Raw genomic sequence first — 26,589 nt, forward strand, 5'->3', positions numbered from 1 at the left:
TCAGGACTCTGGTTTTTCATTAGTACCTTGTTAAGCCTTCTGTAAGGATCCTTTCTCTAGTCTTTACTATAGTTTTAGTATAGCATTCTTTAATATAATATCATAAAATAATTAATTAGCCTTCCAAGAACATGGAGTCAGATTCATCTTTCTCCACCACAACAGGGGACCCCTAAAATACCACAAAGGGTAGTGAAGTGAGCAACACCAGCAGTAGGGAAATCATGGAAATTAATAAGGCTTCTCTTGAGGGAAATGATAAAGTCAGTGTTGCAACCCAGTGCCATGGGGCTGGTACAGTGGGGTACCCATCTTACTCCAGCTGTAAAGCAGGGCTCCAAGTAAAGCAGATAGTCAAATCAACAAATTTAGCCATGATAATGTGAGAGCAGGCTCACACAGGTGAAATAGGGGCTTCTCTGTGCAGAGCTCACCTCGTTGGTGTGGTCATTGGCATTCACAAAGAGAGGCTTCCAGCCAGGAGGGAGGGAGGAGCCATCGATGGCATAGCCGTGGTTCTGAGCAGTGATCACAGCCTGGCCACTCACTGCATTCAGGACAGGCTGGTTCTGGCCTCTGCAAGAAAAAGGGATCAGAGGACAAAAGTGCCAAATGTGTTCAAGTGCCACAATTAGGAGAAGCTGATAACTGTGGGACTATACATAACAGTTCAATAGTAGCCTTAAAATACTGGCAGCCAATCTCAAAATTATAAATCGTAGGAGAAACATTGATATTCTTCAACTTCATAGGGATAGATTACAGCAAATACTTTCAAAAACACTCAAAAAAAGCAGAGCATCACATGGCAGTTGTCCTGGATTGAAAGACAATGTGTGTAATCTATTGCCCATCTGTCAGAGGTGGGGCAGTTCTCTTCTGTTCATTGGGCAGTTTTCTTTATCTCTTCCACACCCATCCTCCCTCCAGGAGATCTCTGCTGTTCACGGCCAGTGAGTGTCCCTGCATGGCTGATAAAATTCCATCATCCCATGGGGAGATGCTCTGCCCAGGGGGAGGAGCCAAGCATTCCTACCTGGATACAATCTGACATTGGGAACACCACAGCAGCCTTTGCCCACTGCATTCCCAGAGGAGCAGCTTTCTGCTGCCCTGCATTCCCAGAGGAGCAGCTTTCTCCTCCCCTGCATTCCCAGAGGGAGCCCAGGCCCATCTCCAGCAGCCCTGGAGCTTCAGAGGAAAACTCCCCCCTTGTGCAGGATCCCTGCTCCAGCAGAACCACAGCTGGCACTGCAGGAGGGCTGAGCCACCATGGGATGGGACTGTGCCACCACCCTGACACACGGGGTCAGGGCCTGTTCTGACTCTGGCTGTGGGTTTTTTTGTTGTTCGTACTATTACATTTGTATTTTAATTCTTCCTAGTAAAGAGCTGTTATTCCTACTCCCATATCTTTGCCTGAGAGCCTCTTATTTTCAAAACTATAGTAATTTGGAGGGAGGGGGTTTACATTTTCCATTTCAGGGGAGGCTCCTGCCTTCCTTAGCAGAAACCTGTCTGTTCAAACCAAGTCAGCAGTTTAAATGAAAGGCAAGGAGAATGGCTGGGAGGAAGTGGCAATGTTACTGAGATGCCAGCTGCTCCTAAGGCAGCTCAGCAGCAGAGCACTGCTGTTCCATAGCCCTTTCCAGAGCTGAGCTGCCTCACCTGTTGGCCATCTGCATCTTGTAGGAAGTGGCTCCAGCTGCTATTCCAGTGATTAGATGCCCCATGCTAATTCCAAACAGGGGCTCTGGGCGATTGCTCTCCAGGACCTAAAATGAAAAGGTTTTCAACAGATATTGGAGTGTCTCTGTCCAGCAATTCCAGCATAAACCATGCCAATTTCCTCACAGACTTGGGAAAAAGCTCAATGCCAGGGTGGCAGCAGCCTATGAAGGAAAGTTTCCTCCTTTCCTCTGGTTCAGAGAAAAAGCCTCACAGCACAGCTTGGTGCCAGACTACTCACAGGGAATAAGCATAACACTGCATTACAGACATTTAGTGCATGACATCATTCCATGTGGGAGCTCTGAAACCAGTGTTGTCCTTTCCTAAGAGGACATGAAAGAGCACAGGGTACTTCAAGGCACTGGTATGGTAATTGTGGTCACCATGTTTGCCATGTATTGTTCACCAAGGTCTGTAAAGCCTTGTAGTAATGATTGGGCTGGAGACAAATCCCACCAGATCAAGATGAGGAATATTCCAGGCAGCTGAAATGTCTGAATAACATTTGTCCCATAACAGGTTAGTACAACCAACTGCTACTTCAAGCACTTGAAAAAAAGGCAAATTAAAAAGTATAATCAGCCTATAGGCATTGCACTGTACCTTTCTGACATTTTGAATCACTTCCTGGGCCTTCATGGGATCCCCTGGACCTCCAGAAATTATGAGTCCATCATAATCCATGGCAGTGAAATCATGGTCCCATGGAACCAAATGCACTTCTGCACCTCGCTAAAAACAAACAAACCAACCCAGAAAAAAAAAAAAAAAGAAGTAATGAAGTCAGAAATGAAGGGAGGAGAGAAACAAATTTTTGCAAGGAGGCTTTTCTTAAGCTCTCGTGTCCCAGAGCCTGAGCTTTTACTTCAGTCATCAGTTATCTCCTTTTCCCATGATCAGCTTCTCTCCATAACCTGACCATATTACTGTCACAAAACTGACAGACTTGGCCCCTTGGAGCCACCTCAGTGTTTGTCAAATGACTCTGAAATTCACTGATGAGATAAAAACTTACTGATGGAAATCAAAATAAGTGTGCATGCACACATGTAACATATGTTCACTTTTACACAGTGCTTTCATCCTAACTGCTGAATTAGGGCTTCATAGCCTTGCTCTATGGCATGCCAGAAGCAGTCCTAACATCAAAACTGACAACCATCCATATTAATTTAAAAAATTGAATCAGGGAAATCCTGTGCATCTAGAAAATATGAGGACATTGCCTTCTGTCCTCCTGTGTGGCTAAAGAAGCAAGAACTGCTACATCACTGTGCTAAAAACAGGAAAAGCTTTTCACAGAATTCTAGAATAAAGAATAACTTGGTATGCATGAGTCTCATGAGGCCATCTCATGAGGCCTGCACAAAGCAGGGGTAATTTCCACTTTAAGGCAGGTTGCTGAGGGCCTGGGGAAGCTGAGTTTTTAATATCTTCAATTATGAACATTCCACAGGTACTTTGGGCCTGTTTCAACCATCCACCACCATCACTGTTTAAAATAAATATATGGGGAGGAAAATGCAATGTTGGCTTCATCTTCCTTTGTTGCTCTTTGGAGAAACTGTGCCTCATTTTTTGAAAACTCATCTTTTGAGGTTCTTCCCATGGTGAGAGGCTGCTGCACAGGTCCTCTTCCTTATCCCCTCAATGCATTGTACCAAATGCAGAAAACACCTCTCAGTGCATAAAAACCATCCTAAAAATTGTGCCTCACTTCAGGAAGGCAACTAGTTTTAAAATGAAGGTGTCCAGGTGGAAGGAAGACTTGTGAGTACAAGTGAGGCTCTTGCCAAAGCAAATCAAGTGACAAGGGACATCAAGCACTGACCCACCTTTACCAGCAGACGGATAACGTTGTGCTTCAACCCACAGTCAACAGCCACAACTTTAATTGGATTCCCTCTGCCATAAATCTTGACTTCCTATAAAAAGATAGACCATGTTGTAAATGACAAATGTCCCCCAAAACAGAGAAGATGAGCAGCAGAATAACTTTTCACCCATGTGAGCAACTGGTACTTAATTTATGTGGAAATCTCCAGGAATACTGTAGACATTAGTGCTTTCTTTATCTTTCTGTGAAATCAGAAGTTAGAATGCTGTTTTATATATGGTTGATTGCAGTGATACCTCAGGTTTTTAAAGTTTTTTTGTTGTTGTTTTGGTGTGCACTTTTAGCTTTATATAAAGCGTTTCTAGGACTTTTTCACAGGGTGGTGAAGACAAAACAATCCTATTCTAGCTGGAGACTCAAGGAAAATCTCTCCAAACTTCAGGCCCAAAGTATAAACAACGCAAAAAAGGAGGGTGGGCAAGCAAGCAAGGAGGATGAAACTTCATCATTTGAAGCCATTAACTGGAAAGTTAACTCCTGTATGCAAATGGACTAAAACTCATCAAAATGTGAGATCTCATGACCAAGCCCTCTTTTGCTTCCATCTTGGAGCCAACTGGGCAGGGTGTACCAGGGTGTGGCCTCTGAAGGCACTTCAACAAATATCCACTTTATTCCTCTGAACTCTGTCTAGCCTCTGCTCCAGCTCCTTAAGGCATCAACAGCAGTCATGCAATTGCTAAGCAATCACTTGTTTCCATAGCTCATGACAAGCTTTTTTCCTGTGTGTCACCTCATTAGCAGTGAAGCAAAAAGCCAGCTCTCACAGATTATTGCAACCCAAGAGAAACAGGCCAGATACCAGTGAGAGATTTTCAGCTGAAGTGCAGTCAGCCTGTGCTGATGCCAGGGGAGCAAAGCCACGGCTCCATCACATGAAACACCACACCAGCCCTCCAGGCCCAGTCAGAGCAAAGCACAGCACAGCTGGGGACAGCTGGGAGTGACTTTCTGTGCACATGTTCCATATGGATCTGCCAGTTTTATCTCACAACTTCTCTTCCAGCTGCTGTTCCTTAACCCATTCCACAAAACAAACTGTCACCAGTTCCAAATCTGGACCACCATGCTTTGTACACCCAGTTATCTACTGGTCACAGCCAGAATGGGAGAAAGTGAAGTCAAACCAATATATTTTATATGGCCTTGGTAATGTGCCATTGTCAGACAGCTCTAGCACTAATGTAAAGTTATTTATGGACAGCTTCTTTCTGAAGCCTGCTGAATTATTTTACTTGCTACATGACTAGAGGCAGCAGTTATTGATGTTATTCATCAATAAGCACATAAGGCTGCCTTCTTCCTCCTAAAAACAAACTCTGTGTTTACCTTCAGTTACACTCAGCTTCTGAAAGCTGATATTGACAAATTTATTTTGCCCAAAGTGGCTTTTCTCTTGGGCATCATGGAAAAAACAAGTCTTTTTTTTCCTCTTTTACACCAAGTACTTCCCTTTTAATCTGCTTCCCTGGCATTTGTATCTCACATCTGGACCTCCTTATAAAAAGATACTAAAATCCATGTCCAATATGGCTGGTGCAGGGTGACAAACTGAATTTTTAAAAGGAGAAATATGGCCAGCCAGAAGGAAAGACATCCCCTCAGCAGATAATTCAAGATGAAGTTTGTTAACAGAATATTGCAACTCCTCCCCATGTGTTACACTAACTCAGTTCTTGTTTGAACTTTTATCTTTGCAGAGATTGAAATGCAGAGGTTTCTAGTGATGCCTCAGGATTCAGCTTTTATAGTTTTCAGATCCTGTACTGCTTTAGAGTATAACTCAAACTCCATAGCCTGTCAGCTGCTGTTCTCCTGTTTTATTCACACAAAATAATTCCTCTCTAGGCCTGTAACTCAAGGACACCTTACTGCTTCACACCCCGAAAAGGATAAAGAAAAGGGAGTTGCACATAAGCAGATTCAGGTTCCAGCATCCCATAGTGGAACTGTATCACTCCACAGGGATTTTATGGGTCCTCCACCTGCTGTCCTTCAAGCTGCTGGGTGGTGGGTTTCAAAAATCCCAAGAACATTAAGGTGTTCAGTTCTCACAGAAACCATTTTAGTGTTCTGTGTCAGAGACCCCTAAGAAAAACTCACTGTCCTTTTCAAAAGGGGCTTTTGAAGATCCCTCAATTGAAAAAAATAACAAAATATTATGAAGCAAAGACCTCCTTCAAAGGTTCTCCTTAGTTGTTCTCATGACCAGAGGGAGTTGTGGGACAACACTACTTCAAGTACTTCAATTAACCTTACTTTCAAAACTCCTTTTGCTCAAATTAATTAGCTATGATTTGTTACAACACTTCCTTCAGCAGCAAGGCTGATTTCAGATGTTGCTGTCTCCACAACCCACTTGTCACACTGTCCTGCAGAGACCTGACCTGTCCCCTGCATCTGGCCAAGAAACTAGACTGGGAGCTGGATCAGAGCACTGTTAAAACCCATTCCTTCTAAAGCCAGAGGATTTCCTCACCTGTTCACAGCACAGCCCATAAAAAACTGTCCCAGTCTGTAAGGATTATGTGAGAGAGCTGCAAACCAGTGGTTAGGGAGAATAAAAGCTCCTGCTGGTACTAGTGCTGAGAACAAAAGCAGTCCATGGACCTGCATGTGTGATGTGATATTTTAGTTTGGACTGGTTGCCTATCTCTCATCTGCTCTGCAACCCTGAAGATCACATGCACCAAAAAAAATCTCCAACAAGAGTGCTTGCAGAACACTGGCAGTTTTCCACACTCCTTGTCCTGGGTAGGCAATGTTAGCAAGCATAGTCTGTATCACTAACATTTAATCAAGGTAGCAGAGGGTGGGTAGGATATAATAAGAAAATCAATCATTCCTAGTGTACAATAGATAAGCAGATTCCAGATCATACTGTATGCTGATTTACATGAAAATCACCATTTGGCAACAGATGGGTTATCATGTCCAGTAATTGCCAACATTAAACAGCTTACCTCATTTACAGCTTTATATGTGAAGTTGTTTTTTAAGCCTATAAAATGAAGTTATAAACATAACAAGATGCCAAAGTGCTGTTAATCTTATTGTATCTCCTTTTAATAAGCTATTTTCAGCATCTTGACAGTAATTCTGTCTTAGTAATTGCAGAGTTTAGCATCAGCAATCTTACCTGTTTCTGAGATTTACTGACACAAAATGGCTCCACCTGCACCTTGCAATCCTAGATCACAACCTCAGTAAGCAATTGCCATCCTTCTTGTGTAGCACCCTGACTCAAAACACAGTGGAGGTGCTGGCATGAGTTGGGTGAGATTTGCAAGGCAGCCTTTGTATTGCAGTGGCATCCCAGGATGCCAGTTACTACTGTAAATCCAAGATTTGGAGATGGAGAGTGCTTCAAACTCCCCCTTGCTTGCTGACCATCCTGTTCAGGACTGCTTTTCACCCACACCATGAACACACTGGCTTGTGTCCAGAACAGTACACAAGCAACTATTTGCAGAGCTCTTCCAGAGCCTCACTGATCTTGAGGGAAGTGCAAACACTGTAACAAGCATGGAATTTGCAAAAGGGACTCATACACTTAGTGCTCACTTCTTAATGGGATTAAGCATCCAGGGCACTCCTTATCCCCCAGTTAAACCCCCAAAAGAGTCACAATTTAAGAAATTGGGACTTGCATTGGTACAAGAACAGTTACTATTTTTTAGTATGGGCTTGGTTTCCTACATCCCTGTCACAGCACATGTCACAGTTGAGACAGCCACTACACACAGAGTGTCACCACACAATTTCAGAAAGCTCCAACCCACACACAGTAACACCAGGGCAGTCAGCAGGCTGCAAGCATTTGCCCTTCTTGTTCTTCAGCCCAGCCTTTTATCCCCTGCTGTTGCTGCCCTGCACCTGTGTGCCCTCTGTTCCCTTTGGTGGTTGGTCAGTGCCCCTGGGCACTCCATGGCTCGTTCCCTTCAACAGCATTCACCTGTCCTGCACAGCTGTGCCCACTGGGGATGAGGCTGGGCCAGCCCCACTCCCAATCACCACAAACTCTGTACCTGCACATCCCCATGATTTCTAACATTCTACTCAGCTTGTAGTTGAACACTGTTTGCATGCCCAGCTACCAAATTAAAAACTTCACTGCAGTCTGTTCAGATCTAAGAACAGCAGCTAATTCCAGTACTATTAGAAGGAGGAGATTCCTAATGGGGTCCAGTTTTGACATCTAGAAATCTCTTCTGGAATCACCCCAACAAAATCACACCTCAACACAGATTATCAAATGATATTGTGACGTTTCCTAAATTTTTTTTTAAGGAAAGCAACCATTCTTTTTATCAATTCTTTTTATGTTTCAAAACATCCACCATATACCAGGTCTAACTGTATCCCCAATATTTCTGTCTTTATAACACAGAGTCCTCTGATCAGATTCAGATCACATTCAGCTCAACACAAACCATTTTTTATCTCCACCCCAACAAAATTACACCTCAACACTGCACCTAAGGAGCCATGGGGATATTGACAAAACAGTCCATCAAAGATCTAGAAAGGTGCATGGTTTAAAAAACATCTCCAAATTGTTTGTTTAGAAATACTGGTTGATCCCCAGAGCAAATGAGGAGCAGTTACTACCTGGAGTGTACAGCCTAATACTATGGAAAAACTTCTCACCTTTGTTGAAACTTCTGCAATTAAGTTTTGCTTATTTGGGTCTACAAATTCCATGGGTTGACCTTCAAACTCAATCTTCCCAAGTACTGTGCCCTGTGGAAATACACCAGAAAAAACAAAGCATAAGCAAAGGAGAAGCTGTGAACACTGGGATGAGGTGTTGACAGGCCCAGCAACCAGAACAGCTGTTTAAATATGGGGTTTTGGCAGTTTATAACCTTTTTTAGCATTTTCAGAGGTTTATGAGCCTTCCTTGGCATAAAAAAAAAAACTGTTTAAACCCCTTCCTTGAGGGGAGAGACATTATCAGCAGTAATATTTGTTAATAGGCAGTCTGGCAAGCTGTGTTGTGACATGAAATTGAGTTGTCTTCCAAGAAGATCAGAATTCAGATTCCCACATAACTGTCACATAGATCTGGGAGTAACCCACAAAGCAGTTTGAAGATTTTTTGGTTTTAGGAGCCCACTGTGAGGTTTTCAGCTGCCTCCTGTGGACAGCTACAAGGCAGCAGAACTGGTGTAAGGCAAAGCTATGTAGGAGGCAGGTCAGCCCAGCTGTTTTCTGAATAAACTGCTAAAAATAAAAATCACCTCTAGCAAGCCCTGCTCTGTCCTGGCAGAAGCTAGGACACTTGTTCTTCTCACTGGAAAAAGAATCCCTACTTTGGCTTTGCCCCACTCCTGAGGTAAGTGGGATTAATCTAGGGTTAGTAAATGGGATTAATCTAGGGTTAACCTCTTCTCAGCATGGGAACAGGGTGTGCACTACAGAACTTTTCAAGGATGGAAGGGGGAAGTAAAATAGAGGAATCAATGTTTTGTGGTAAATTTCTCACATCCCAATTTCATGATCAAACATGTTAAACCCAGCTTGCTCTGTGGATATGACATCAGTATTCACACTGGGATTGCTCCTTGGATTTAGTGATTCTCCTTTGAGATACTTCCCTGGCTTTCCATACCTGAAGTATCCGTGCCTTTCTCTAGGGCAAGCAACAGCCAATATCTTGCACTGCCATGCACACTAATAAGGGCAAGTTTTGAGGACAGAGTTTTGCCCCTAACAGTGGCTATGTCTTCTTTCTTACACCAAAAGCTGCTCCAAGCTGCTCTACATGAAGCAAAAGAAAATCATCATCATCTTCAGCAAGTCCTGTTCTTGGAAATGAGGGTCCTGAGTGGCGCTTGAGAGCCATGGTTCTGAGTGCCACCATGCAGTGAGTTCCACAAATGCTGGTGACAAAGCTCCTTGTTCTCAGCCAAATGGTGCCCTGCATTTACTTCCAGTCCAGTTTAACAAGTCATTGCTTATTTCTGCATGTACCATAAGGAGGCCCTGTTCTCACCCCCAGTTTTTATAGAGACAGAGAGTGAAATACTAAGTAATTTTTTTTTTTTCAACCTGGGAGAACTGGGTGAAGAGGTGACATTATGCACTTCTTTAAGAGCCATACATCAATATCACCCAAAGTCACGGTATAATGACTCACTACCATGCACTGCTAAGTTACAGGACAAACACTGAAAGTATTAACTTTGGATAAAAGGAATGGTGATCTATTATGTCTTAAGAAAGCAGAAAATACATTGCCATTTTCTATTGTATTAAATTGCACTTGCATGCTATCTGTAAGAGCAGGACAATGCCACATCTTCCTAATAGAATTCATTTCTACAAATATTCCTTTATTCAAGCTGGACCATTCCTGTCTTGTGCTGTGGAATGAAAGGGGGCATAGGGTTGGGCTGCAGACTGAAAACTGATCATCTAAAGAAAAGAGCAGCTTCAAATAATCCATTAGAAAAGAAAGCCCTCCAAGGCAAATTTACATTCAGACTGGCTTTGATCACCATTTCAGCCAGTGTGAAGTGTACCTTCACATTAACCTTCACTCCATAACAGAATCCTACCCGTGACCTTCAATTGTCAGCTCTTGGAAAACAGAGAAAAGTAATGACTATTGAAAATAATAGCAGGCTTCAGCCAAAGAAAACCAGGTTAGGAATACATCTTGGATGACTGCAGGCATTCCTCTGTCTCAGAGGGGCAGGAGAATTTCCACTGACCAAAGGTGCCACTGTCTGTGAATGAATATCCACAATATCTCACAGACTTGTTGCTCTGACTGTTTCTGAGTTGTGTGTGATACCTGTTATGTCTGACACTCCCTGAGGCCTTTCATTCACATCACCTTATGCTGGCTCACTTGTGCAGGACAGGAAACCCAGAGCAGAGCCAGGGAGAGGGGGCTCCTCGGGATCAGAGCATTGCCCAGCAGCACTGAAAACTTTGGAAGAGCACATGGATCTGACCTGAAGGCAAGGCAGCCCAGCAGCACCATTGCTACTCCAGGATTGGAAAGGGCCCAGCAAGGTTAATGCAACTGGATCAAGGGAAGCAGATCATACCTTGTCACGAATTAACTTGGACAACATCCTGGTATCAATCCCATACAGTGCAGGCACCTGAAGAAAACCCAAGGACAAGTCAGAGAACAAGCAACTAAAAAAATGGATAGAAGACAGCAGCCAGATCACCTTTATGAGAACATGTCACAGTTTGGTTTGGCAGATTTTAAACTCCTGTCATTCCAAGCCCTGCCATGGACAGGGACACCTTCCACTAGAGCAGGCTGCTCACAGCCACATCCAGCCTGCCCCTGTGTTAGGAGCTCAGGCTCTCAGCAGCAGCCTTGCCAAGGCTGCCTCACTGCAGCTCTTCACTTCTCCTCCTTACACCCACTCATAAATAGCTGAGATGTTAAAATCTAGTTTCTGCTCTAAAAAGCACAAAACAAAGAGCTCATCTTTCCATCCAGGTCAGTTCTCACCGTGTTGTTACATCTAGACTGCTCACCTTTTCTTCTTGCAACCACTCTCCCAGGCTCCTAGTAGCCTGCCAGTGGCTGTACTCATTGCTGTAATCCTGCACCAGTAAACCTGAAACCTGTAGAGAAAAGAAACATCATTTTGCACTGTAGGATCAGTGTACTTTATCCTGTACCTTCGACTTGCACTATTTGTTCACCATAAACCACATCATGGGCAGACTTCAGGCTAGCTCATGTCTGTACCTGGGCATTTTGACCAGGAAATCCATCGAAGAATGTGGCTTGGTAACCAAAGCTGCAAATTGCACTGGTCTAACAAAACACTTCTTGTCAAAAGAAAGAAAATGAAAATTTAAGACAAGACAAAATGTTTTGTTTTGATTCTTTTTTTTTTTTAGTAAGAAAACTTTTCCCCTTTGGGTAAGCTTTCATTTCAAAAGTCAGCTCCATTTTTCAATGGAGTTAGTGTATAAAACAGTTATTTGACCTCAGAACAGACACTTCCAGAAGGCACCTGGCTTAATACAGAAATCAAGATAGAGTATTTTTTGCCACCACTCCTCCACAGGACAATATCCAGAAGAAAAAAAAACAAGGTTGAGTATCACTGATTTCTTCTATAAGGGAGACAGTAAACTCAGGCTGCTGGGCACAACCCTTTGATCAGCACTGCTCCTCCCCCCATTACCTTGATCCCATCAGATTCCAGAAATCTCCTGAGGCCCATTTCATCCAAAGCAGCTGTGTCAGGCACTCCACCATTCCCAACTATGGGGTTAGCCAGGGTAAGAATCTGTCCTTTGTAGCTGGGATCTGTCAAGGCTTCAGTGTATCTAGGTGAAGAAACAGCAGAAGAAAAGTACATTGGTCAAAAGGAACACAAAAGAACCAATGAAAACAAGACAGGTCTGAATTCCCACATGACAAAAAGACAGAAATGGTGTTCATGTAAAGGTATTCTCAGAATAAAAGCAAACATACCTGTGAATATGCCCTGACTTTGCCATTTGTGGTTAAACATTTGACATGGAGAACAAGGAAAGACTGGCTTCTCATGTTTCATTTAAGAAAAGCACAAAATAAGAAAAGCCCTGCAGAGTATCACTGATAACAGCTTGGCCTGGCATCTCCCTGGGCAGTGCTTTGCACTACATGAGCTGTAAGAGCTTTCCCCTCTCAGTGGCAGCAGCAGGCTCCAGCTGAAAAGCCAGCAGACAACAGAGCTGCTTGCCCAGGCTTTGTCCCTTCCACACTCTGGAGCTTGTCTTGGGATGCTCAGGCTGTAATTGCTCTTTTCTGTGGGAGAGGACATGGACAAATCCTTGGGATTCATCATCACTGCTCTGGGTCCTTCTCTGCCACCAACCCTGCCATGGTCCCACTTCTGAAGTTTCTCCCTGGCAATCTCCATGTTCCCAGCCACAAAGCACCATCCATTTCACCTGACCAGACTCCTAAGTGCTTGGAAGCTGGGTTGTGTATCCCTGCAGAAGGCAAGTTGAAGACAAAGCTTTGGGATTTAGCATTTCCCCCCCGGTCACACAGCCCCAAAATATGTCCTATCACTAGTCCCAGAGCAGAAGCCTGGCAGTTTGTTAAGCACCTGAATGCCCTTCTCAGCAAGGATAGAGCTAAAAGCACAATGGAACATTCTTCTGCAGCAGAGGTGCAAATCTAGGATTCCACAAAGTATCATCTCTGCACCTAGTAGGTCCCACTTTCAACCACATATAGAGGAACGGGGTAAATGTGGTCTATAGGCTCTTGTTCTTCAGCCCCAAATTAACAAACAGTCCCTCACTTTTTCCCTTATTCTGTAGTATACTCTTGCAAATCTCCCTTAAACAATTGTCTTTCAACCCAAAACCACCTGCAATTTAGCAACAGATAAAGTTATCCCCACAAATATTGAGCCAAATGCATAAAGACACTTCAGGATGAATCTGCCCTGTACAAAATATAATAAATTATTGTCATTATTGTTTAAACAATACCTAATTGGCAACTCCAGTCATCTAGCAGATATCAGCAAGTCACAAGAGACATTTTTATGGAACACCAGACTTACTGCCAGAAGATTAATTGTCAAACATTGGGAAAATCTTCACAAAAGCAGGACTGGCTGCTGGCAGATATAGACAACACAGCACACCAGCCAGCTCTGAGAAATGACAGGTTGAGTAAACAACAGCCAGGAAATATTTTCAGGTAAGCCTCTCCTGATGTCCAAATCTATATTTGCAGCTGCAGGTAACCAACCACACAAAGTGCAGTGTGATCTCAAAACTGCAGCAGGTACCAGGCACATGGCATGGGCATGCTGGGCATTGTTCTCTCCTTCCAAGCTAATTGGTCATGCCTCCAAAAAACTATTTGTTACTGACAAAGGTAATGTCATTGACCTTTGCATGTCATTTGTGATCAGCAAACAAGGACAGAGAGCCATGGCTCTGGGTGGGGTGTGCAGGCAGAGCTCAGACAACGCCCTTCAAGCAGCAACAATGCTGTGTGGAGCACAGAGGGGCAGATGGAAACACCAGCTCCAAACGTGCTGCGAGGTCTGACCCTTGCTGTGCCTGCCCAGAGGTCTGCCTGATTTCAGTAAACTCCTGTCAACCCATTCTCTCACTAAAACATCATGGGAAACACACATTTATTAGAGATAAACACCTTTATGAAGCCATTTCAAACATGGGACATTTTATGGGTTGTAACTCTTCTTTCTTAATTGAAACCTCCTCTTTTTGTTCTATGACAAACATATCACTGCAACAGTAGGTTTATTTTTTTCAGCAAATGCTTCTGAGAAGTTCATCCTCTTGCTTTTCTATCAAAAATTTAACATTTCACCCCTAAAAGAGCACTTTTGGCCTTCTAGTCCAGAGTAACATGTCAACATTTCAGCAAGCTTCAGCTGCTTCAGGCCTGAGAGCTGTCTGCACATAAAGTGCTTTGCCTCCCATTTCTATACTATGAATCAGAATGTGGGGGTCCAGATGAGGAGACACAGTGCAGAGCAGCTTATTAATCACCCCAGACAGCCCATGCTGACCCCAATCAGCACCCAGAAACCCCCACTTCACAGAAAGCAGGTCGGAGGCTTACCAGCACCCCTGCACTCACCTCTTGCTCCCTAACATGAGAAACTGCTGTGTGCCCCAGCAGTCTGGGCATCTCCTTCTCCCTGGCATAGCCTCTTCCTGTGTCAGGGAGAAGGGACAGCTGGGATCCTCTGGATACACAGATCTCTGATCAGGAGCAGGAGGTACAGCTACAGGGTTCCTTTCAATGGACAGCAACCCCTGGACTGGTAGAGGAATTTGCCACCTTTATGTTCTGCAACAATGCTGCAAACTCTTGTTTTCCATCTCTCTGAATCAATCAAAGTCATGTTCTGTACAGGGAGTTCTGAAGATACCTCCTTACATTTTCACAGTTTTCTCCATGCCCATATGCTGCCCAGCACAGAAGAGATCTCTGTCACAGCATCCTCTCCAAATGATTAGACAATGAACAAACACAACTTCTACTGCCACAGTAACATGTGGAGAGGAAATTAATCCTTCAGGTCCTACTTGACTTTTGTGATGTGCCAGGATTTATGGCCCATAATCTATCAATGAGAAGAGAACTCTGGTGCCCTCCATCATTCTGATCTATATTAAACAGTGCCTTGTTGGCAGGTATATTAACACAGCCAGTAATTAGTGCTGTCAAAATGCTTAAATAATTGTCTCCTAACACAAAACTCTGCAAACTGATTCCCCTCTGCAGCAATTTAACATTCTCACCAAAGGTATCATTTTAAAAATCAACCTGTGAATACTGAGATCTCCAAAGCACAGCATAATTTGGGGAACACAGAGCAGATGAGCAAAGACAGCTATGAATGACTGCAGAAGAAGCTCAAGCATCAACAACTTCAGAGAGGTCTTAAATCCCCAAGGACATGTCCCTGTGCTTACCAAAAGCCCCATTCCTCTGCTCAGGCAGTCCAAGAAAAGCACTGGCAGCATTTGGCTGCCAATCTAATTTTCTACCACTGAAGAGGACACAAAATCATGCTAGGTTAGGCAAGAATCTGATCCTGCCCTTTAGCTGGAAAGGCACAGAATGCAAAAGCATCCTTACCTGTGGTATGAGCCAACAAATTACATAAAACATGGGGCATAAAGATGACCATCCTGGGGCTTAAGAATTTTGCACTCAGAACCCAAGTTCCATTACCAAGAAGGCTGCAGATGCTTCAAACCTCTATAGCTCACTTGGGCACTGCAGGAAGAACAGCTTCCCTGCTCTGACCCAGCAATTCAGTAGGAAGTGATCAGAACCCTTTGTATCTCATTATCATCATTGGGTCAGCCTTTAAAGGTGCTTATCACCACAAATGCTTTGGCACAAGGGGACTGCCTGAGACATTCTCTCTCTCTCTACCTCTGGACCACAATGTAGTAGATACTGAATATATAGAAAAATAAATAGAATAATATGGTAATGTAATAAATAAATAAATAAATAAATAATGTAATAAATAAATACCTGCTTGGATCAAGACCCTAGAAGCTTGAAAAAAGCAGCTTTCACTCTTCAACAAGCTTCCAGAGAAGTACTGACACCCATTTGCCAATTGCTGTTGCCTTACCCAGAGAGCCCCGTGTTGAACACGACCTCCCCTGCTGTGGAGCATGGATAGCCAAAGGAATAGCCCTTCATCTTCATCCCATCTTCCAGCACCAAGTTTGCTGTCTGCACCTAGAGAAAGGCACATGAAGAGACTCAAACACAGGAGGAAAGGTTTGATGTTTGTACAGGTAGCACCTAGGATACCTGCCTTTCATGCCTAGCACTGTAAGTATTCCTGCCCTTCTCCCACTCCCAGCTGCCAAGACATTACCTCTTTTACCAGCCTGATGCCTTTTTACTTTCTCTTAGGAAACATTGTTATCCTAATGAGCTAGCAAACCTCACTGCAAGCAGAGCATATGCTGCTATTGCTGTGGGATTACCCTTCCCTATGCCTTGTTCATTTTTTCCACGTATGACATCTTGCAATTTACCAACATCATAACCCTGCAGGGAAAGGATCACTTGCCTCCTCAATGTTTGCTCAAGGCCTGCTGCTGATTCTGCTCGTCCAGCTCTGACCTTTGATAGGTGCTTAACTTCTGGTGCAACCATACAGCAATGCCACTAAAAATAGGTGTGTGTGTTTAGTTGAATTGGTGTCAGACAGCAAAATTCAAAATAGCAGTGTATTCTGCTGTAGGACACTGGAGCAGAGGAACTCATGGATCAGATGGACACTCATGGTCTCAGTTACCTCAGGGATAGACATAAATTGTCCCAGAAGAAGCAGCAGCTATGAAACAAGCAGCCTAGAGGAAACCATACCCCTTCCCGAGAGGGTTCAGCAGAACTGAGTCCCACACTGAGGGATTCCTTACAGGCTTCATCACTATTTTACAGCCAGGCAAGCAGGACAGAGTGAGTTTTACAGAAATCCTTACGAGATTCATTGTCACATCTGGGACTTTGCACATATCAGACTAAATGTACCACCCTCTTTGGCCCCACTTGGAAACTAAACCTCTCTTACCCTGTCCAGGCACTGGATGGGAAACCACCAGAGAACTCTAACTTCTGACAAATAAATAATGACTACATGCACAGCAGAAAGGACAGACTGAGTTAGGAGATTCCCTCAGCAGGATCACTGGTGACATGCAGAGCAAGAGAAAGAGTAAGCATAGCTGTAAATAAATTTGGCAGCGAATTCCTGGCCTAAAAGAACTTGGACTATGACTTTCAGGACCCTGATAAACCTCCACCTCTGGAAGGTAAGCACAGCTGTCTCCTAGGCACAGGCAGAGTGATCACCACTGCAAAAATCCCAGTGGGTTGTGCCACAGGAAATGTGCCAAGCATGTCCACAGGAAGCAGCTCTCACCATGATTTAGCTTCATATTGGTTTCTTTTACAGAACTATTCCTCTTACTGGGATTTTGAAAAGAAAAATCAAGATCAATTTCCTGCACAAAGGAGCTGGAGAGCTACTTTCCATTAGCTGTAAATCAGATGAACAATCACAGCAAGGAGAAATTTCATTCTCGGTATTGAACATTTTGTAGCCATCATGCCAAACATTCATTTAGAGCCCCTCTGCAGTTACAAATACCACACAGATCAATTACTAATGTACTGCAAAATACACTAAAAATCAAACTGAGATGCCAAGTAATTGAATTCTGTGCATTTGGGATGCTTTTAGCCTTGCCATTCTTTCCTCATTAATGTCAAACATCCAGTCATTCTCCACAGACTTAGACATAACTTTTGGAACCTTCCCACACCATTGGACAGTTTAGTCAGCAACACCAAAATCTCCTCTCTCCCCAGTTATAAACAGAATTTTTGTGGCTAAATCCCCTAGGTTTAGACCAAATTAAAATGAGGTTGTGGGCTTCCCACCACTGGGAACACCTTGGGGCAGTTGCCTGAATTGTGGTCCTGGCCACCAACCCTGGCAGAATCCTTCAGGAAACAAAGCCCACAATGGTGGAATGACCAGAAAATTTAAGATTCCTCTAAATGCTGAGGGCCAAACCCCAGAGCAATCACTGTGAGCTGCAGAGCCTCACGCTCACTAAAGTACTTGGCAGGGATCTGCGTAGCCTTCCTCCCACCACTGCCCACCTCCCTTCTAAACCAGACAGCACAGAAATCATTTCTGTTGAACAGAAGCCCTTATTATACTAGTAGAGCCCCTACACAGTGTTCAGGTAATGGAGAAAAATGTCCCTGAGCAACCATAACCTGCCTGCAAGTTCAGCTATAGCAGGGGATAGATGTTCAAGTGTTTCCCTCCCTCCCTTGATTTATTATTCTTAATTAAGTGGTTGGTTCATTGAGCATTCTCAAAGCAATTATTCTTGCTTACATTTCCAGTGGAGGTGTTACCATATCCCTAAGCTGCCAGCCTACCTTGTTTTTTCAGTTTTGTTTTTAAGGTGAAATGTGATTTACAGGCTACAGAGAAAGCCTGTTGGCTCAATCAGGGGGCAGTTGGGAGAAATACTTCCTTCCAAAAAAAGAACAAGCAAGAAATAAACAATCCCCCAGAGCTTCCATCAGGTCCTTTTGTCTTTACCCTTCTCAAAAGCATCCCCACATAGCCTCAGATAAATCTCTGTTGTAATCTCAACTAAATTGTTTTTACCACACCCACTCAATATCAGATATCTCACTTGCAATCTGATTTCTTCTTCCTACACATCAGTGGCTTCACCTCCAGCAGAGGGCCCTGTGCTCTAGAGAGGCTGCAGAACTCTTCAAGAGCTTTGAGGATGAAGATGGCTAACAGCAAGGGTCATGCTAATGTCGCATTGACAGATTTTGTGTATTTTGTCAAAGCAGCTTGAGGAGTCAACTAGTTCAGGTCCCACTTCACATATCAAGTAAAGAAAGCACTTAAAAGAAAAACCAAAAGCCCTTAAGAAAGCAGATGAAATTAGTTCCAGTTAGTTCCCTGCTGTAGCAGCCTTTCCCATCTAAAATGTGGATGATAAAGACCTGCAGAATCTCAGAAGATCTACAGTACAATTCCACACAGCACAGCTTCTCTGCCACATTTCTTGGCTCACATCTGGCTGGCTACAGAACAGCTGGCACACCAGAAGCAGAGAAGAATCCAAGAGCTCCAAGATTCCTCCCACAACAAAAAGCTGGTGCCAGGACTGAGCTACATTTCACTCTCCCAAGACCAAACAGCCAGCAACAAAGGAGTAATTTTCTCTTTGATAGAAAAATCAAACTGATTCTTACTGTTCTTATGAGTACTGTGCCATCACAGGATGGAAATCTATCTGGGCATGGCTAACACTCAAGACTTTCTTTGCCAACCCTGTGTATAACTGTCTGTATCTATCTGATTTTGCTCTGGCACATTTGTTTCTGGCTAACATTGAGAGAAGATAGGGAAAGAAAAAAGAATGACTCAAGATGAGTGTCTTGGGATACACTTAGGATGTTTTTTGGGGAGAAGCACTGCATTAATTTGTCATCCAAGACAAAGAAAAGCTACACAGGTACCATGGTAGAAAAGCCACAGTTCCTACAACTTGAACTCTCCTTAAGGCTGTTCACAACAATGCCACAAGTATTTGTCCATCACAAAACTCAAAGGAGAAGGGTGAACCAAGCCAGATGAGGTACCTAGCACAACTCACTGAGGACCCATGGAAATGAGCACCACTTTTCTCCCCCACAGTAACAGTTCACTAAATTCCCCCCATCTATATGGGAATGGGCCCCATTTTACATCCTCTTCATCTGCAAAATCAGGACTGGAGTCCTTGTGACTCATCTTTAGCTTCCTCACCCACCTCTCTACTCTCCTTGCAGTCACTGTCCCATTTCTTTCCACCTGCCTCAGATACATTTGAAGAGTCTTTTCACAATAATCTGAATTAGTTTCCGAAGCCTGCACTCCACAAAATTTTCCTCATTTCTGACTACATTTTATCTCATTCCTGGTGGTTTTTATAGCTGTCCCAAACCTCTCCTTACAGAGCCAGCTGTACTGTTACAAGCCACCTATTTATTGCTCACACTACCTTTACATGCCCATTTAACTACATTGGCCTCAGAAGAGCATTAAACAATAAGAACTTCAGCCAGCAGTCTCTCTACCTCTTCCTGAATTTTAAACAAGCTTGATTAACCTGAAACCAGTGATGCTAAACATCCCTACTGAGAGCCCTGAGGGGTGTCTGGTCTGCTCCCTGCCCCTCTTTCACTCATGGATGCCCATCTCTTCTTTAGAATGGAAGGATGGGATGTAATAGGGAAATATGGACCTGTGAGTCCCCACATCTAACACAACTCACCGACCATGGTGTTTCCCCACACAGGGTGAGTTTAAACTGGACAGAACACAGACTTGGGAGAAGCATTTTTCTAAAACTACCCCCTCCCCATCATGCTAATACTTAACTTCTACACAGGTTAGATGTTTTCATTTTATTTTGTTATGTTTCCTAAAATAGCCCAGTGAGAAAAAGTAATTAGAGGCAACTAAATGCTCATTTAAGCCTGCAATAATGGAAGAATGAGACCATTACCTAATACTGCCATTAGTTCACACACAGCATTATAGATCATAGAATATCCTAAGTTGCAATGGATCCACAAGGCTCATCAAGTTCATCCAACTCCTGTCCCTCCACAGGGCAACCCCAAGGATCCCACCATGTGCCTGAGAGTATTGTCCAAATGTTTCTTTAACTCTAGCATGCTTACACTGCATTTCACTCTCTCCTCAAATTCCTCAAAAATACCCATTATCTCTAGGGCTGATTGGAACACCAAGCCCAGCCACAGGTCACTGCTTGTTCACTTTGCTCACAACTAGACTTAACTTCCACACTCTGATGCAAAGAAACTGGGAACTCACATGCTGAAGGAAGGTGTGTTAGCAGAAACACTTCCTGCCTTATCCTGAATTCCTCTGCAGAGGAATTTTTGCCTTAAAAATATCATAGAATGGTTTGGGTTGGAAGGGACCTTAAAGATCACCGTGTTCCCATTCCTTGCAATGAGCAAAGACACCTTCCTCTGGAAGGCTGCTCAGAGCCCTGTCCAACCTGGCCTTGAATATCTCCAAGGATGTGACAGCCACAGCTTCTCTGTGCATCCTGCTTCCAGTGCCTCACCACCTTTGCAGTAAAGAATTTATTGCTAATATCTAATCTAAACCTTCTCTGTCAGTTTGAATCCATTCCCCCTTTGTCCTGTCAAATAACTGGTCTGCTGCAAGGAGCTCAGAGAGCTCCTGATTAACGAGTGGCTGTGGGACAGGGAAGAGAAATCCCAGTTCTCAGTGCACAGAAGTGATACTGATCAGCCCCCAGGTAAGGCAGGGCCTTCAGTCCAAGTCTCTCTGTGCTCTTCCCTACGGCTCTCTGAAACACCACCCCTCCACTTGCTAATTCTATTGTACTGTTCATTCAACACAAAACCTGTGCAAAAAAGTGCCTTTTCCATGCAAAATGTATGCTGGGAGAACTCACCCAGCACTTCAGTGCTACAGAACTCCCACACAAAGTCCCATTTCACCCATTTACTCCAGCTCCTGTAGCAAAGACCACTAGAAAGCTAGGGAAATCAACTGAGTGGTGCAGCCCCTGTAAATCCAGAGCTGATACACTGATGCATTCAGAAGAGTTGTCTACCTCTCCAATTAACCTCAGAGCCACTGTAGTTTCTAATACATTGAAAAAGGATTCTGTATGGATTCAATAGAATTATATGCCTCAAGTGATGCACAATTTTTAATATTCAGCCAATTCGTTCTCATATGGACTGAAACATCTGTTCTGTTAGCTATCAGTCCTGTAGAAAGGTGAGGTGTTTCTAAAGAAAACACCATATAATAATTAACTGAAACCCTGAACTTAAACCTTTTGGTGTATTTTACCCCATAACTTCCATTCCAGACTAGACAAAAAGTGTGTTTGCTTAGCTAATAAGACCATTTAGCCAAGCAACCCCCTTGCTGAGGGTTCAGACAAATTTCCTCTGGTTCATGTCTCTAGGTAAGCCTGTTATCTGCAGCAAGTTATCTCTGTATGCCAAACACATCCATTAAACAACAGAAGTTCACTGTTACCTTGATGCTCAACAGTCTGGTACCTGTCCTTGAGAAACTCCAGTGATCAGCAGACACATTGCAAAACTTCAATCTGCCTTTCAAAGTCTTCACCACTTTGCAAGCTGTCAGAATTCTTGTCATCTTGAAAGCTGCCGACGGGTAACTAAAGTTTAAAGCGCAGAAGAGAAAACAACAATCTGCTGGTGTGGATTTCTTCAAGATTTGGTGCTGACAATACACTCCTGTAGATCACAGGGGAAGAGCACAGAGGCACAGCAGGAGCACTGAAGTGACTGTACAGCACTGCCCTCCACCTCCCATTTGTTCTGCCATTAAAAGCCCCAGGTGCAGCCCCACCTCCTCCCACCCTCCTCAGAGGGGTGCTTGCTCAGGCACCCTTGCAACACTTCTCCTCAGGCTGCTCTCTGAGCACTGCCACAGGGGTTTTAACACCACCTGGAAACAGCAAAGCCTGAAAGAGAAATCACCCCAAGAATACAAGAGCTTGTAGTAGCAGGACAAGGGGGAGTGGGTTCAAACAGAGAGAGCAAGTTTGGATTAAATATTATGAAGGAATTTTTTCCTTTGTGGGGCGGGCAGGCCCTGGCACAGGCTGCCCAGAGAAGCTGTGGCTGCTCCATCCCTGTGAGTGTTCAAGGCTACATTGGACAGGGCTTGGAGCAACCTGAGATAGTGGAAGGTGTCCCTGCCTGTGGCAGGGGTTGGCACTGGATGATCTGCAACCATCCCCTTTCAACTCAAACCACTCCATGATTCTGAACAGCACAGGCTGTGCACAGTGTGGTTTTGAGAGCTCTTAACATGAGGTCTGCACACTGGCTGTGGGACAGCCTGTGGCTGCTACAGGGATGTGAAGCAGGAGGACCAAATCCCATTGTCACAGACATGTTTGATGAAAAATCCTTTCTTTAGGATTTTTCCTCCTGAGAAGCTGAGAGGCCTCAGGAGCAAAATGTAAACAATGATTATCTGCTGCTGTGGAATGCAACAGGTGCATTGGTCTCATGTAGTTGTTTCTAATTAATGGCCAACCACAGTCAGCTGGCTTGGACTCTCTGTCCAAGACAGAAGCCTTTGTTATTCATTCTTTCTTTTTCTATTCTGAATTAGCCTTCTGATGAAAGCCTTTCTTCTATTCTTTTAGTATAGTGTTAATACAATATAGATCATAAAATAATAAATCAGCCTTCTGAAACATAGTTGGATCCTCACCTCTTCCCTCATCCTCGGACCCCTGTGAGCATGGTCACATCCCATGGAAAGATGAAATCTTTATTCTGTGTTTGTTCCAGGTTCCAAAGTGCTATCTGTCCTCAAATAAATGAAAAATAAATTTTTCACACCAAAACATAAATGGCTGCAAAAGAAGAACACCTTTTTGGTAACATTTCAATGGTCAACACATGAAATAAGGTGAAATTTTCCACATATCATTCCCCAACTACAGATCTTTGTGACTATAATATTTTGCCTATAACACTACACTCTTCATAAAGAATAACACTAATTATTAACCAGGCATGAAAATGCCTCATTAAGACAAAAGCTGGGAGAGAAGTATGCCCATTTATTATTCTTCAAGAACTAAAAAGAAGAGCCATCTTTTGAAGCCCAGGTGATCAAAGTTTTAATTGGCTCAAAGCAATATACACCCAGATTTTTTTGTGCAACACATTCTGCTGTAAAGGATCCTGTAAAGGATTTAGGTGACTTAATCAGTGGCAGCAATAGTAATGACTTCCTTTTGTGCAGTGGTTTGAGATTAGCCTGAATTGACACCAGTACCACATAAAAATATTTCCTGTGCAGCTCATTATATATTCACCAGGCTGAACAGTCACGAACATCATAAAAGATAGAAGAGAAGGGAAAGAGTTTGGGTGCCCTGCATCACATTAAAAGCTTTTTGGGTATTTGAAAGAGAAACACATAGAAAAGGCCCAAATCCAGATGACTGAAAAAGAAAGATGGACAAAAATAGGGCAGAAAACAGCCTGGGTGTAGAAAAAGCTCATTGCTTTAGCTTTGAGGTGTGCAGAGCCAGGAGAACCAACCCCACAATAATTCCTGATAACTGTGGTTTAGGACATAATTTTTCCTTCAGGAAGATATCTGGCAATCATTCTGATTTGTTGAAGGAGCTTGAAAGACACAGATTTTGCTTTTTGCAAACCAACAAAACCAAATAAATACAGGGGACTGGAAATGTTTTTGTTAAGTCTTCCTCCATTTGCTTGGCTCTAGTCTGTAGTGATCCAGAAGCCAAAGCCATGCCTGTAAGTGACTGGACTGCAAAAACCTATACTTTGAACAAGAAAGGTCATTTTAATATCCAAACTCGTGTGAGCTCACACATGCAGTTCAGCTTTCTTCCAAAGTCACATTATGCCAGCTTTAAACTGCCAGGAGTGCAATACACAGCACTTGGAAGGTTATTTGTTATGGCTGTGCTGAACAGGAAATTCCACACTCCATTTTATCCTCTGCCAACATCAAGGAGTGACTTTGGGCCCTGGGATATATGCTTGAACCAGAATCAAACCATGCTGACAGTTTCAGCACCCTGACTGCTAATTCCTAGCTTCTCTTCCACCATGGGAGCTGCAGGGGCTGCACCATGAAGCTGCTGGATCCACATAAAAACTCAGCCCTTCCTTCCACCACAAGGCCATTCATGAGCACAGGGCATCAGGAATGAGCAGAAAATGGACCATGCCTTTTGGCAGAGTGGCACTGTGCAGCTGCAAACAGCTGCATAAGCACATGCACCCTGTGTTCAGTGTGCCAGGGATCTGCTGTACACACACACACCTCATGTGGCAGCTGTATGTTAAGGATTAAATGCTATATGGGTGAACCACATGCAAAAAAAATAGTTTCCTTTATCACCTACAGAGTAAGGATATTCCTCTGATTACTGCTCTATATTTGACCCTGCTGTCTTCCCTATTTTATTATCAAAATTGATTAAGCCCACCTCAGACCTTCTGAGTTGAAGAAGGTTATAACTCCATTATAAGAGTTTTAAATCCTCCCTCATAATAAAGGAATTTCCCTCTGCCAAAACCAGAAGAAAACATTCAAGCTATTTGTCTCACTGCCAACATGCTAAAAAAAGGTCACAAACTATTGACACCTTAAGGCCAGAAAATTTATAATGCATTCTCTAAAGAAGCCTCAGCTCTGGAAAACCTGTTAACACACAAACAAACCTTCTGTGCTTTGGATAGATTTTAAGTATGCTTTTTGCTTAACATAAAGACCAGAAAAGGCAGAATCACTAAGAGATGGAATCAATAGGAAAAAAAATAAAATAACTAAAGAATAGTGGAAAAATAGCAGAGACCCATGGTTTTATGAAAATGCAACCACACTGTCTAAGCTTAGAACTTGCCAGCCAGGACATGACTTCCAATTGTAGCATCCCCACAGAAAGAAAGTTTGGGACAGGGGCTCTGGAGGAAGGATGTCAATCAGAGAAATCAGCAATGGCAGAAGATTCACTCAGACAAGAAAAGTTCAGATACTGGGGGAGAAAGGTGGGGAATTGCAGTTCTGGCTTACAGAAAGGCAGAGTGTCTTTTGCTTCATATTCAGTTACACTATTGTACAGAGAGAGGGACTGGGGAAAGGAGAGCAAAATGCTCAGTAAAATTAGGAACTCCTTGTTACTATTTACAATTGGAAAACCCCAGAAACAAAATTCATCACACAGTCCCACTGGAGCATAAAAATGGAACAAAATCAGAGGTCTGTGGCTTTGCAAATCCCCAGGGACAAGAGATTCAAAGAATGGCAAGTGCCTACATTTTGAGAGGTTTAAAACAAAGTGCTTGATCTTGAGAAGTTCTCAGAGGAGATGGGGTCCTGCTTAGATGCCCCAAAATGGGAGCACCTAAAGCCCTTTGTTACAGCTGGGAAGCTCTCCTTTAAGCAACCAAGCTAAGCAGGGTTTTTCATTTTCAAGTTTTCTGTAAAAAGCACAAGATAGTTCCAGTCTTGCTTGAGAGACAAGAGATCAGGGCCAATTTGTGAGCATGTTGGGCCAGATTCACATCAGTGCAAGTCCCAAGTAATTGCCTTCAGCTCAGTGGAGCTTCAAGTGGCATAAATCTCCCCTGGATTGGGACAAATGTAACAGACTGCCCACACAAATTGATTGGACTCTTATTTCTTATGGGTGAAACCAGAGAAAAGCTTTTTCCCTCCATATGTCCTTCAGACACCTTTGGAAATCTCTCCTGCCATATTTCAGATTATGTCTAATATCTGACCACCCTATCTTGTCTCCACTAAATTACATTTGAAAAATATTGACTGGAAAAACAGAATAGTTGAAAGTTCCAGCAAAATTGCAATTCTCTGCCACCACTGGGAAGAAAACAAATATTCTCCTCCACCTCCACGGCTCACACAAAATCCCTAAGGTGATTTTTGAAACCCTCTCTTCCATTTCAAGGCAAGCCTCACTTGCTTCCCAAGAAACTTATAATGAAGAGTTTTGAAAGCACCTGAAAAATATTGAGATTTCCCATCTATTTCCTAATCAGGTGTTAGTTTATCAAGAGAGATCACTGCAGACCTAGGTAGCAATTTTTGATCATTACCTCAGAGACAATAACTTACTTTTTCAGCAGTATGTAGTGGGGGAATAAACAAAGTTCTCCTGTTCACATGCAAATGAAGTAACAGCATCCAGACATCCCCCATGTCCCAGTCCTCCTGGATTGCTGCAGGAGAGAAAGCTGCTTTGATCCAGCCTCAGAACAAAGGAAGCATTTCAAGAAAACCCTACAATGTATGGAAAAT

At 43.3% G+C, this 26,589-nt stretch overlaps 1 protein-coding gene across 1 annotated transcript in view; it reads right to left on the reverse strand.

The window, feature by feature from the left end:
- CPS1 (carbamoyl-phosphate synthase 1) overlaps positions 1–21,900 on the reverse strand; it is a 90,256-nt gene extending 68,356 nt beyond the window's left edge. Inside the window, exons 1-10 of the mRNA XM_058028142.1 lie at positions 21,778–21,900; positions 15,754–15,863; positions 11,800–11,944; positions 11,138–11,227; positions 10,690–10,746; positions 8,279–8,371; positions 3,567–3,656; positions 2,335–2,463; positions 1,669–1,775; positions 435–576 (exon numbers count right to left, since the gene is read on the reverse strand). Of these exons, the coding sequence (XP_057884125.1) occupies positions 435–576; positions 1,669–1,775; positions 2,335–2,463; positions 3,567–3,656; positions 8,279–8,371; positions 10,690–10,746; positions 11,138–11,227; positions 11,800–11,944; positions 15,754–15,863; positions 21,778–21,900 (1,086 nt within the window). The remainder of the gene's footprint in view (positions 1–434; positions 577–1,668; positions 1,776–2,334; positions 2,464–3,566; positions 3,657–8,278; positions 8,372–10,689; positions 10,747–11,137; positions 11,228–11,799; positions 11,945–15,753; positions 15,864–21,777) is intronic.
- Positions 21,901–26,589: the final 4,689 nt, after the last annotated feature.

Source organism: Melospiza georgiana, chromosome 7 (genome assembly GCF_028018845.1).
Source record: "Melospiza georgiana isolate bMelGeo1 chromosome 7, bMelGeo1.pri, whole genome shotgun sequence".
In the NCBI taxonomy this organism is placed as follows: domain Eukaryota; kingdom Metazoa; phylum Chordata; class Aves; order Passeriformes; family Passerellidae; genus Melospiza; species Melospiza georgiana.